Source organism: Cavia porcellus, unplaced genomic scaffold, assembly GCF_034190915.1.
Source record: "Cavia porcellus strain 051 isolate PalLab524CR breed Dunkin Hartley unplaced genomic scaffold, mCavPor4.1 scaffold_1, whole genome shotgun sequence".
Classification (NCBI taxonomy): Eukaryota; Metazoa; Chordata; class Mammalia; order Rodentia; family Caviidae; genus Cavia; species Cavia porcellus.
Window position 1 is genome coordinate 80946988 of NW_026947484.1, and position 14370 is coordinate 80961357.

A 14370-nucleotide genomic window follows, 5' to 3' on the forward strand; every position below is an offset into this window, starting at 1 on the left:
ATGCCCACACACATATATACACAGATACATGTATTCTACTATGTTTTTTCCAGATAAATCAAACCTTCTAGTCTTTAGAACCAATGGTGTTTCTGATGTATCAACTTCACCAACATTACAGAGGCATAATAATGTGAACCAAATGGTATTTCACAAAATCAGAAACGAAGATTTGATATTTGTAAGTATAGATACAAATTACTGTCTTTTTTGTCCTTTTATAAAGACATCTATTTTCTTGATTTCCTATCCTACATTTTATCTTGTAATATGTGGAAGTATTTTGTTATAACCTGTAGTATAAAAATTTAGTTACTTTCTAAATATTTTTATTTCTTGTGAAAAACACACTAACTTTTGTAAGAAATTAGCAAAATTATTTTAGGGATGGAATTATATTCTTTTCAGAATTTAAAAAATGTCTTTATAAATCATAGATGAAAAATTATCAGAAAAGCAGCTTGTAACCCACATTGTAACTCTTAGGTTCTTATGAAAGTTAAAAAAAATTAACCAATTGAAAATAAATAAGAAGCTGAAAACAAAATAGTATACAAGCTGATGATTGACCTATCAGGTGGTTTTGAATGGAGATTAGTCACATATATCATAAGGTTTAAAATTAAAAGTAGTACAAGGAAGAGGTCCAGGTCATGAGCCTGTGAATGGCTAAGAATTAAAAGTGAGACATCACTAAATAAAGCCAGAACCCTCATGAATATACATACTACGTTATCAAAATGTTCAGTCTACGGTAGGCTGGCTCTAAGGCAGAAGAAATGGGACAGCAGAAAAGTCTCGTGGTGGAAAGCTGCACTGTGGCAGACAAGAAGCAGAGATAGGTAGCCTCCAAAGACATATGCCTAGTGATCTGCCTGCCCTAACTGGGCCCAGCATCCCAAAAGTGCATTAAGCTATAAACTCATCAATAAACTAATCCACTGATAAGTATAGTGTCTCATGATCCAGTCTCCTTCCAGAATCCCAGCCTCTGAACACAGGGGACTTTTGGGGAATATTTAGATATAAACCATAATCTTCATTGGACCATAATCTACATCTTCAGTAGACCATAATCTACATCTTCAGTTAAACAACATACGAAATGCGAAAAATTTATCCCACTTGAAAAAGGAAAGAAAAGTAGGAATGAAGAAAAGAAAGAAGAAAAGAATGTTCTGTATTTAAGTTGGAATCTTTTTTTTTTTTTGAACTCACAGCCTCACATTTACCAGGCAAGCACTTGAACCACTGAGCTAAATCCCCAGCCCCCTTAAGCTGGAACCTTAAATTGGTAAAAAGAGTCTCAGGTGGAAAAAGAGCCTCTTCCAGGAATTTATAATGAAAATATTTTGATCTTGGGTTTCTTTATACTACCTGTATGAGCTGAGAAATAGGAAGCCAACATATTAAAAGTGATACTCCTCTGATATGATGGGAGAAACAAATACAGAATCTTTTTGGAAGAACATACATTTTAATTTAGACTATCCAGAATTCCCATGGGTAAAACCACTCCAAACATGAGTTTTTAATCTGAATTTAGAAACACAGAGGGAAATAACCTAGTGTTAAGCAAGAATCAGCAGATCAAACAACAAAATTATACTTTTAAGAATTTCATACAATATTCAGGGACTATAAAATAACACATGTATATTTAAAGAAATAAGAGGAGTTGAAAACATTGGGAAAAGAAACATTTCAAAAGAAAAGATATTATTTTAAAAGAAATTTGACAGCTGGCACATACCTGTAATCCCAGAAATTGGGAGGCTGAGGCAAGAGGACTGCTAACAAGTTCAGTTTGGGGTATATAGTGAGTTCAGGCCAGCCTAAAATTCATAGGGAAACTCTGTCTCAAAACAACAGAATAAAACAAACAACCTAAAAAATTTGAGTTAAAAATGAGACACTATTAAAATTTGAAGTAGAAAAGAATAGAAAAATAAGTATGCTGACATTTAAACACAATGAAAAGATTAGAAGGCAGATTACTTATAACTGAACAAAGACTTAGTGATTTGAAATACAGATCTGAAGAAACATAGCAGATATGGAGAAAAAATGAAAGTTATAAAAGAGAAAATATATAGAGGGAAGAATGTGAAAGACTGGTATTGGAATTTCATAAAGGGAAAGTAGAATTATCCAGAACTGTGGACTTGAGTAATGGGAATGTTACAAAAGTAATAAGTAGTAGAGGTTGGGTTTGAACATAGCCCTATTTCAGGGTGCAGGCTTTCAAAGTTGTTCTGTAAGGATACACAAGAAACACTAATACTGGTGCTATCAGTAGTAGCTATCGCTTATTGTGCTCTTAATATATGTCTTGAACTATATACTATAGTGTTTTTATATTCATTGGTTAAAACAGTTCTATGGGGAAAAATAGTTATTTTCCTCATTCTTCAGATAAAGCAACTAAACTAAGTACAGCACAGATACATTAAATAGCCTTTATAAAGTCAAACACATAGTAAGTGAAAAGGAACAGACTACCGTTTTTCCTTTCTATTATACTGGTAGAAAAGGCAAAGCAAGAGACTCATTTGTGAATAAATGTAGATAATGACTTTTAAAAAATCATAATTATAGCCAATGCAGTAGGTTTAAAACAGGTAGACCCAAAGATACACTTTATTCATTAATCTTTAATTACTGTTTAAAGTAGAAGATTTGAGAATCTCATATCTAGGGTTAGTTTGTAAGGCAACTACCTACTCATGACTTTTTAAAAAATGTTTTGTCGGGATATTTTCTAATTCCTTATCTTTCTTGCTCAATTCTCTTCTCATTTACCCTTTTTTCTTTTGAAGAATGAAAGCCTTGGCCAAGGGACTTTCACAAAAATTTTTAAAGGAATAAGGAGAGAAGTAGGAGACTATGGTCAGCTGCATGAAACAGAAGTTCTTTTGAAAGTTCTGGATAAAGCACATAGAAACTATTCAGAGGTGTGTATGTTCTTTGAGTAGTCCATGTAATTTATACTTATGTGCATTCATATGCATGTAACATTTATGCATGCAGCTATGCACAATTACAATTTTATTTTTTATTATTTAATTTTTTTTGTCTTTTTGAGACAGGGTTTTGTTCTGCAGTTCAGGCTGGCCTTAAACTGGCAGTAGTCCTCCTGTCTCAGCCTCCTAAATGTTGGGATTATGTATGTGTGCCACCACACTTGGCCAAAATTATAATTTTTAAAAGTATATGAAGGACCTTTTTGAGGATGCTTTTTAATGAGGCAGTGAAAAATTACAGGATTTACAGTTTATTTCCAATCTTACTTCTTTTACTTTGTGTTAGTATTATTTTATCTTTGCGATAATACTGTACTTCTGACTTTTAAACTTGGCACTCTTGATCTTTATGGATTTCATAGAGGTTCCTCAACAATTCATCTAGTAAAAAAAATTTGAAAGGGACTGTTCTAAGGAACACTTAGTAAAATATTGATGCCCTGGTCACCATTCAGAGTGTGGATTGGCAGAAACTTAGCTGTCAGTTGCCAGAGTCCTGAGCATAGCAAGACATATCAAAGGATGACAGAATATACATTTGTGATACTTCGAATGTCTTAAGGGATGTTAATGGAAGATGACATGAAATGTAAACAAAAGAGCTGTTCTGATGCAGAGCACTACAGTGGTGGTGATCCTGATCCTCTGAATAATTATTCCTAGAAGTCCTCTCAAAGGATAGTTAAGAGTGATGTTAATAACATGCTGGTATCCTGACACAGGTATCATGCTATTTATCTGCATTTAGGTCATTACTAATTAATAATTATTCCTAATAATTTAGGAACCATTATGTAAAGCTGATATCCATCAATTACAGTCCCATTTTACTATGTCTGGAGTCTACCCCTAGTTGTACCTGTTCTCTATTTTTGGTGTGACAGCTCTAAAAGTGTTTGACTTGTATCATTTATGGTACCTACTACCACCATTTCTTTCTCTCATTGCTGTGTCTGTATTCCAAGATTATGTAGGAGTTTTCTAAAAGAACCCTAACATCAAGGTTGATATGTAAAAATCTACATAAAGGGACCAAATCACATTGTAACCTTATCTGAAATCCTGCTAAGAGTAGGAAAAAGTATACTTCTTTATGGCAGAGAGCATCTTTCTGAATGATGTATATACTTACAGACCACAGTGAAACAGCCGGGCATGGTGCTGCATGCTTGCAATCCCAGCACTCAGGAGGCTGAGGCAGGAGAATCACTGCAAATTTGAGGCCAGGTTGGGGCTACATAGTGCATTCACAATCAGCTGAAACTACATGGCAAGACCCTGTTTCAAAAAACAAAACAAAGCAAAAACAGCCAACCAATAATTCCTTTGCATTTGTTATTTTCTTTCCCTTAGTCTTTTTTTGAAGCAGCAAGCATGATGAGTCAGCTTTCTCACAAGCATTTGGTTTTAAATTATGGTGTATGTGTCTGTGGAGAGGAGAGTAAGTAAAACCACTGGCTTTCTTATGTTAAATCATGCCTCTCTCAATGAATCTGTTGTTGCTTATATAAAATTTCAGTTTCAAGATCACCAGTATCAGTATAAACTATAACTCAATAGGAATTAAGTGTTGCTAAACCTAAAAACATTATAGGACTGTTTAGTTATGCCTTGTGAAAAAGGAAATCAATAAATGAAGTTAAACTGCAGAAGACAGCTATTATAACTTATATTACCAGCTAATATAACTTATATTACAATACACAAACAATGACATATAGTAAACAAATATAGTTTTTTGTGTTCATTATAGCAGTACAGATTATGATTAGTTTAACTTAACATTGGAACAACTAGCCTGTTCAGTACAAAAGTATTTGGATTTATGAAGACAAAGCATATAAATAGAACTCAATGAAATAGAAATGGATACATTTTCCAGGTATTATGGATACATTTTATATTATATATATTATGTTATACTTACATGTAATATATGTATTTGTTGAGGTTAATACATCTTGCTGTTATAAATGAAAAACTGAAACATACAATGTTGTATAATCATTGTTCTCTTTAATGAGTTTTGCTTAATTTCTTTACTGATAGTATCGTCATATAAATATAAACATTTATAAATATCTGAATTATACATTTTAATTGTATATATACTTGTCTATATTTTAATGCAGATATTCTCGTTCAGGAGTTTGTAAAATTTGGATCATTAGATACATACTTGAAAAAGAATAAAAATTCTATAAATATATTGTGGAAACTTGAAGTGGCTAAACAGTTGGCATGGGCTATGCATTTTCTAGTAAGTAATTAGTATGTTCTTTCTTATGAAAATGTATTGTTTCATTCTGTGAAGCAATCTAGAAGTCATCTTGCCAACAAGAGATCTGTGAATAGGTGCTGAGTCATTCAGAATAGGTTGGGTGGTGACAGGGATTATTTTAGACATAATAATATAAAATCACTTTTGAGAGAAACAGTTTTGTAGTACTGTCAGTCTCTTTACTATTTTCTGTGTCACTTGAATCTATAAAAATTAACCAGAATTTATGCAGAAACATGTCATACTGTTATGGATAATAGAAAATACATTCTTACTACGTTTGTGGGCAATTAGGCATTAGGATTCTGGGAGAAACAAGTGTGGATACAGAAGCAGAGTACCAGAAGGCAAGCCAGTTACCATACTATTCAAAATGTGCCTGTGTCCCTTAGAACTTAAAAGACCTCCTATTGTCCTAAGTACCAACTGTTTAGAATCTCTGTTTTGGAAGGTAGAGTAACACTGGGTAGCTTTAATTTATTCATTTCATCATGGGTGTATATCATTGTGTCAAATGAAGTATAACATAGGAAATGCTATCATAAACCTTTTATTGTCTTATAGAATGCCTCCAAATTAATATTTACATTGTTTTCTCATGTGTTTTCTTTAATCTACTTTGGGGCCTTGAACATATTAAATGCTCAAATATTTGTGGAATGTTTGAATGTATGTGCATTTAATTTTAATAGGAAGAAAAAAACCGTATTCATGGGAATGTATGTGCCAAAAATATTCTACTTATCAGAGAAGAAGACAGGAAGACAGGAAATCCTCCTTTCATCAAACTTAGTGATCCTGGCATTAGTATTACAGTTTTACCAAAGGACAGTAAGTTCTACAAGGATTATATTTAACTTTATTAGTATTACATGAATAATACCTTTTTTTTTAAGGAGAAAAGAAAAAAAAAACAGTGAAGGGGTACAAGTTATACAGATGTACAGAAGAAAAAAATGCGCAGTAGGAAATCACTAGTTAATGGATTACATATTGCCATCTTAGAAATAATTGTTCAAGTCACAAAATTAAAGCTTGTAGAGTGGACATTCCAACAATGATACTGCAAACAGTTCTGTTCAATGATCCAATAAAACTCTGTGATATCATTTTCTATCTTATACACTTAAATATACATAAGAATAATACCTTTGAAAATATTAATTTTTCTTGAACTCCAGTTTGCTGATAATGTTCTTGATTAATAATAACATTCAGCTATCACTTTTTGCAATTTAAATTGTTACAGTTATATCCTGGTCTCTACCCATTTCTTCTTGGAAGCATGTCATCATGCCTTATAAAATAATTTTAAAAGTTTTCATTCTTAATCATGTATGGTAGGTAGAATTTTATCCATATTTTAATGTGAAATTTTCTAATATTTTTGTGCTATGGTACATTTTTTAAAAAAATTTCTCTAGTCAATAAAAATTTTTTGAAAATATATTATTTACCTTGAGACCTTATTAGTATCTCTGACATTTAAAATTTTTAAAACCTTATTCCTGTGTCTTAATTTTCTATCTAATACAGTAAGTTAAAAGTAAAAACTTCAGTCAAATGTTGAGAGCATATTTTTTTGGTCTAAATAATGTTATAATTGTGTTAGATTATCTTAGCTAATTTTATTAGTTGAATATGCTAAATTTAGAATCTATATTGATCGATTTTTGTGGATTGATATGTGGTATCCTATTTGAATCACCAGTACTTAACTTAGTGGTTTAGTCAATAGTGAAGACAATAATATTAAAGTAGTAGTATGGGACAGAAAATCTTCTAGAGTATTGGTTCTGGTATTAGTTCTATTGGAATGGGAAGTAAACAATGTATTCATGTGGTAAAGGAGAAAGGACACAATATCATCTTTCATCTCTTGATTATAAGCAAAACTACTCACACCGCTTTACCAAAATATGTAATGAGGCTGGGGATTTAGCTCAGCAGCGTAAGTACTGCCTGGCAAGTATGAAGTTGTGAGTTCAATCCCCGGTACCACCAAAAAAAAAAAAAAAGTAATGAATTATCCTTCATTCTTTATCTGTGTCAGAATACCATTTTCTAGAAGGGTCATGTTCCACAGAAACTCTTCTTGGACAATTTTATGCTCTAAATACTAGAAATGTATCAACTGCATACCCAGAATTATCTTCATATAACTTAAGTCACTCATCTTCTGTAATGATAAATGCTTGTTGGTCCTCATGTCTCTGCAAGGCCACTACTATTAAATGATTAAAACATCTTCAATATTGTAAAATTACTCTTACTATTTATACATTGTAAAACTATAAAGATATTTTGAAAAGCAATTTTAAGACAAATTTTGTAGGTCTCTTACTTTCTTGAAAGAACTAGTAGGAAGCAGAGAAAGTGAGATACTAGTTGAGACACTTCTTCCACTGAGGAAGAAGTTTAATGGATCTGGAATTCATTGGACAGACATTCTTCATTTAATGCCCGAGTTCAGACCCGGCAATTGGGTCATCATCTGAATTAGTTGCTAAATGAGAAATTATAGATAGTATGTACATTACAATATTCAGGACAAAGAAATGGCCAGAAATGGTCAGGTACGTCTTGCTTCATACTTACCAATCTCACTACAAAAGTCAAAACATGACCTCAAATTCATGAGTGCTAAAAGAACCTATTTATTTTTTTGTAATTTGTTATTTTTAAGACAGGGTTTGAACATGCAGTATATACTAGGCTGTCTTTGAAATCATTTTGTAGCTCAGGCAGGCCATAAACTCACTTGATCCTCCTGCCTCAGCCTTCTGAGTGCTGGGATTACAGGAGACATTGATGACTTCGCTTTTACTTGCATAGCTTTTATGTAGTACTGTAATATATAACAACATAAAACTACAGTGTTGTGCTGTACAGCACAATCAGCAAATAGTACCATATGAACGAGGTATACTGTTAAAAAAAAGATGGTGTAAACAAGGTGTACAGAATTATACAAAAAAAGGTCATAAGTCCAAGAGATAGGTCATAAATCTGCAGTCAATAAACAGGTAGTTCATTAAAAGAGGAATATCTGTACAGGATTCTGATCTTGTCTTTGTACTAACAAATTAATAATTAATCTTTGTGGATCTGAGTGTTGTTCTTGTTAAAGCTTAGATACTGAATTGGGTGATCTAAAATGTCACTTCAGCTCCTAAGCTTTATGCACATGAATACTCTGCTCCAACAAAAAAAGATTAGTTTATTCAAATGAAGCTGAAAAATATTTGCATATAAAATAATTGTTTACTTGTAGGGATTTTTTAACTGTTCGTTATTCCTGTCATTTAAAAGTTCTTCAGGAGAGAATACCATGGGTACCACCAGAATGCATTGAAAATCCTAAAAATCTAAATTTGGCAACAGACAAATGGAGCTTTGGTACTACTTTGTGGGAAATCTGCAGTGGAGGAGATAAACCTCTGAGTGCTCTAGATTCTCAAAGAGTAAGTTGATACAGACTGAAATTAGAATTGCTGTGTGTGTAACCCATCATATTTCTTTCACAGATTCACTATTTCTTAGCACATCTTAATTTTTAAAAGTTTGGTACAATTTATTCTTAACATTTGATTCTCTAATTGTAGAAATTACAGTTTTATGAAGATAGGCACCAGCTTCCTGCACCAAAATGGACAGAATTAGCAAACCTTATAAATAATTGTATGGATTATGAACCAGATTTTAGGCCTTCTTTCAGAGCCATCATACGAGATCTTAACAGTTTATTCACTCCAGGTATGATACTTCAGGTATCACTATTTATCTTTGTTGTATATATTGAATGTTTACTAATTTTTTAATCCCTTCCCAAAAATTCCTACCAATCTCTTAATGTACTATGTACATATATGATTTCTCATGCTTTATACATATTATAATCTTTTTGAGCAGTTTTAAGGCCTTTTTCTCTCTCAGTAGTCTAGTTTTATTTATTCAAAAATTAAAAGAACATACAAAACTTACTACATCCCGGTGGCCTGGAAATATTAGACTTCTACCTAATTTAGTATGCCAATTAATGAGAAGAACTTTTATTTGGCTACCACAGCCTTTTAATAATGATTCTTTTGACTTTTAAGTAGTTGCCATATAGTTTATAATTGATTCACTTTCTAAACATGAGGTAGGTTTGTTTTTGTTTGTTCTAAGCTTTAAAATATGATCTAAATACATGTGGTTGACCCATAGGAACATCTTGCTTCAGTATTACTCACCAATCTCACTACAAAAGTCAGAATATGACCTTAATTCATGAGTATTAAAAGTACCTATTTATTTTTTTGTAATTTGTATTTTTAAGACAGGGTTTGAACATGCAATATACAGTGGGCTGTCCTTGAACTCATTTTGCAGCTCAGGCTAGCCGTGAACTCACATGATCCTCCTGCCTCAGCCTCCTGAGTACTGGGATTATAGGAGAGCGTCATCACACCTGGCAACTACCTATTCTAAAAAGCAATCCTTTATTCTTTCCAAGATCTTTCTCAAAAGCCTATGAGTAATAAAGGCTTCCATTAGTATAATTTAAACCATTTGAATGTCCCTGTATCAAATGTATTTCTAACTCATCCTGATTATTTTGTCAACTTAATGTATATCAATTTAACCTGAAGAGTATGTTTGCCATTTTAAACTGGTGATATTCTTTATTTCTACAGATTATGAACTGTTAACAGAAAATGACATGTTACCAAACACGAGGATGACTGCTTCATTGTCTTCTGGTGCTTTTGAAGATAGAGACCCTACACAGTTTGAAGAAAGACACTTAAAATTTCTACAGCAACTTGGCAAGGTAAATTGTTTTAAGTTGTGTAAATGAAACAGTCATACAGTCTTTTATTTAGGACCAGAAAAAGCTTCAGAGAGCCTGCAAAGTATACTTCCTATGAAAATTTTAAGGGATATTTATTAAAATATTATTTTTAAAAAGGGATCAGCTGATAAATGTTAGAAAAATGCTATGCTAGATAAACAACTTTCTTTACCAAAGAATTTAGAGCCTTTAATACAGTGTGCATTGAACAACTTCAGGAGGATAGTGAATTAGGCATTCCTTCCAGAACTGACATGGAGTCCTTCCAGAACTGATTTGACATGGAATCTTTGCTCAGCAGAGAGAGTTTGTAGTTCACTCTAAGTGAGTCAGTAGGATACAGAAAATAACATTTCAGTCTTTCTTTCTGCCTTTCTACTTTTAGTAATCTCAGGGTAAAATGATTATTTTGATTGCTTATGAATTAGTATGTTGACTGGACTGTGTTCACTAGCAGATAAGAGTGTTAAAAGGTTGTATAGTCATGTGTAGCCTACATATTATAAATAAAAGCAGAAAAGGTTCAATTCTTAGCAGCACTAACTAGAGTGCTAAACTTTCTCTTTTTCTTTCTCTTTTTTCTTTTTGTGTTTCTTTTTCTTACTCTTCTTTTTCTAAATTCTTTAATTTAGTATTTGTCCTTTTGAAATAGGGTCTCACTATACATTTAAGGCTGGCCTTGATCCCACTTTGTAGCCCAGACTGTCTTGAACTTGCAACAATCCTCTTGTTTCCCAAGTGTTGGGATTACAGGCTGCACTACCATGCCTAGCCTTTTCTTTTTATAAGCTTGCTAGAATAAGAATCTGTACCATTTATCATTACAAATTGGATTTTGATATGGATGCAATATGAAAAGCTCCCTTTGGTCTTAAAACTAAAATGAATGTTCTAATTAAGCTTTACTGGAGCTAAACATTGGTATTATAGTAAAAAGTATTGACTTATATTGGTACTTTTTGTTCATCTTTTGATTTCTGCATACTCTTAGAAACATTTGAAGAGGTACAACAACAGGAGAAAAAATAGTTTAGGTATTTGAGTATTTTAGTTATCTGTTGTAAGCTTTAAACTTAACAGCCAAAAACAACAAACATTTGCTATCTTCAATTTAACTAGGATTGTACTGAATCAAGATTTTACACAAGACTATAATCAAGGTGTCAGCCAGGCCTTACCGTCTCACCTGAGGCTTGACAAAGAAAGATTTCTCAGTTCCCTTCAAAAGAATTATTGAAGGCCTCAGCAGATCTGCTTCCAAGCTTATTGCACATACCTCTCCACAGAGCTGCACATGGCAGCTGAAAGCAAACACCCAAGATGGAAACCAAAAATTATTTATGACCTAATCCCAGATAGTATTTCATTATTCTTGCCATAGTCTATTGCAAGCATATCAATAAATCTAGTCCACATAATCGAGGAAAGGATTATCAAAGAACATGGATGTTAGAGGCTAAGGACCATTGAGAAACATCTTAGAAGCTTCCAGCCAAATTGTCTGACTTAGCTGTAACTCTGTGTTGCTAGCATCATCTTTTTGGTGGTATGCACTGTGCTTTGAACTTACTAGACTGTGCTTAGAGCTTATTAGACCGTGGAAGACTTTTCAGTCCCTTCATCAACTATATATAGACATTTATAGAAAGTATTTTCTAGAAGCGTTTGAGAAATGATGCTTTAGATGCAAAAGTAATCGCTTCCTTTTATGATGAGAAAACTTGAGATACAGAGATGTTAAATAACTTGCTTATAGATGGCACCTGTTACGTGTCCTGAGTACAATACTGAGAGCAGAGTACTTGCTATACCACGTTTTGTGGCTCCTGTTTGCTGTGGCCTGCTTCAGAAAGAACCTAGGAAACCAAGCCATGCAGTGCCGCCTCAGGAGAAGCAACAGCCAGCCCTGCTCCCACTTGCACATCAGTCTACTGGGGACACTTCCCACTGGTGACCAGCACAGGCTAGGAAAAGCAGCAGCCAGCTCTGCACCTGTGCACCCACCAACCACTATTGGGTACCCATAGCCAGCACTGGCCAGAAGAACCAGCCATCCACACCTTGGAGAACTCATAGTCAACACAGGAAATTCCCAGGGGCCCATTATCCACTTGTCGGGAAGAACCTAGAGAAACATCAAGACGAAGAGAAAGGCAATGTCTGTGCCTTCCAGCCCATACAGAGCAAGTCCAGGAGATGCAAACATGGCAGAGACTGGAAGCTGCACACTGGAAGCTTCTGAAGTGATAGCAAAAAAAAACAACTTCATGAGGCTGTAAAAAGAAATTAGAGCAGAAATACTATCTCAGATAAAAAATGAAAAACAAAAGAATTGCTAAGTATCTCTAAAGAATACATAGATAAAAAATAGAGGAGCATAGGAAAACCTTGAATAAGCAATATAAAAAAGGTTTAGAATACATAAAAAAGATTCAAAGAGATATCAGAAAATTAAAAACTCCATTGAAAGTTGGCAAAATTGCTTGAAAGAAACTGCCTTTCAGACTTGAAGACAGATTTGCAGCTTGCAATGACAAAAGAAAGATCTGTTAAAAATAAAAAGGAATCAGAAAATAACAATTCAGTGACTGCAAGGCAGCACAAAGAAACATAACTTACAAGTGATAGATATCAACAAAAAAAGCAGGGGTCAACACAAATAATGTAAAAAGACTTTTTATGGAAGTAATAGCAGAAAACTTCCCATGCATGGGAAAAGGAACAGACATACAGTTAAGTGAGTCATATAGAACTCCAACTAGGCATAACCAAAATAAATCTACACCCAGACATATAATAATCAAGATCTCATAAATTTAGCACAAGAACAATATGAAAAGCTGTTAGAGAAAAGAAACAGATCACCTATAAGGGAAATCCCATCAGAATCACGACAGACTTAACACAAACCATCAAGTCAAGAAGTTGGGAGTGAAGTATTTTAAGTCTGAAAGAAAACAGCTTCCAACCCAGATTATTGATGTATTCTGCAAAACTGTCTTTCAAAATTATGGAGAAACAAGATATTTCCACAACAAAGAAAAACTATAGGAATTCATAACCACCAAACCAACCCTACAGGAAATACTGAACAACATTCTAGAGAGAAATAAAAATGACCAAGGTTTGAGGAACAGTGGCAGAGAGGGATCACCAAGTAGGGCAAGCAGTGGAACGTAAGGAGCCAACAGCAGGAAAATAACAGGGCAGAGACAAGCCAGTACATGTTGACCATAACCATTAATGTAGATGACCTCAATTTACCAATAAAAAGACACAGTATAGTATAGATCAGGAGACAGGATCCATCAATGTGCTTTATACAAGAAACACATTTAACTTGAAAGAAAATTCATAGACTAAAAGTCAAAGGAGAGAAAATGATGCTCCATGTGACAGAGAACCAGGAAAAAGCAGGGTAGCTTGCCTATCAACTGCAAAGTGGATAAGAAAGATGTGACATTTTTAAACAATGGAAAGCTACTCAGCTATAAAGAAGGGTAACATAGGGGCTCTTGTAGTTAAGTGTATGCAACTTGAGATCATGCTCATGAATGAAATGGGTCAAAGTCACACGGGTAAACATTATGTTGTCTCCCTAATTAAAAAAAAAAAGGAGTTAGTGGGATCTAAAATGCTCAACAGATATTGTGAAAGTAAAAGGGGCAGAAATTTCTAAAAAAGGAAGATGGTAGCCATTGTTAATTTCCTATTATCTTGTTTTAAATCCTTGTATCATTTTCATTGTTTAGTTTGGTTTTATTCTGTTTTATTTGATGTTATTATATCCGATGGCATGGGTAACTATTTCGAAGATAACAAGATATATTATGGTATCCATTGTTGATTTCCTTTTACCCTGTTTTGAAGCCTTTTATCACTTTCATTGCTTTGTTTTGATTTTATTCCACTTTTTTTTTATTATTGTATTATGTCTTGATGGTATAGTCAGATACTTTGAAGATAACAAGAGGCATTATGGTAGCCATTGTTGATTTCCTGTTGTTTTGTTTTAAAGTCCTGCATCATGTTCACTGTTTTGTTTTGATTTACTCTATTTGGTTTTATTTTGTTTAGTTTTATTTATTCTCTTCAAAATAAATAACTTGTTTGTGGTCATACAGCAATATATTAGCAGATGTGAAATGGGACTTTAGTTTTCCTGCTCCTACTTCCATACTATTTCCATTTTCCCATATAAGTATTTGATTTTGTGTGTGTATACTTTA

General features: G+C 33.3%; 1 protein-coding gene across 4 annotated transcripts in view; it reads left to right on the forward strand.

The window, feature by feature from the left end:
- LOC100722908 (RNA 3'-terminal phosphate cyclase-like protein) overlaps window positions 1–14370 on the forward strand; it is a 290503-nt gene that overhangs the window by 263866 nt on the left and 12267 nt on the right. For all 4 annotated transcript variants that reach the window (XM_063250674.1, XM_063250686.1, XM_063250682.1 and 1 more), the window contains 8 exons: window positions 54–181; window positions 2820–2954; window positions 4377–4464; window positions 5156–5283; window positions 5997–6135; window positions 8617–8768; window positions 8910–9060; window positions 9984–10120. In XM_063250674.1, the coding sequence (XP_063106744.1) occupies window positions 54–181; window positions 2820–2954; window positions 4377–4464; window positions 5156–5283; window positions 5997–6135; window positions 8617–8768; window positions 8910–9060; window positions 9984–10120 (1058 nt within the window). The remainder of the gene's footprint in view (window positions 1–53; window positions 182–2819; window positions 2955–4376; window positions 4465–5155; window positions 5284–5996; window positions 6136–8616; window positions 8769–8909; window positions 9061–9983; window positions 10121–14370) is intronic.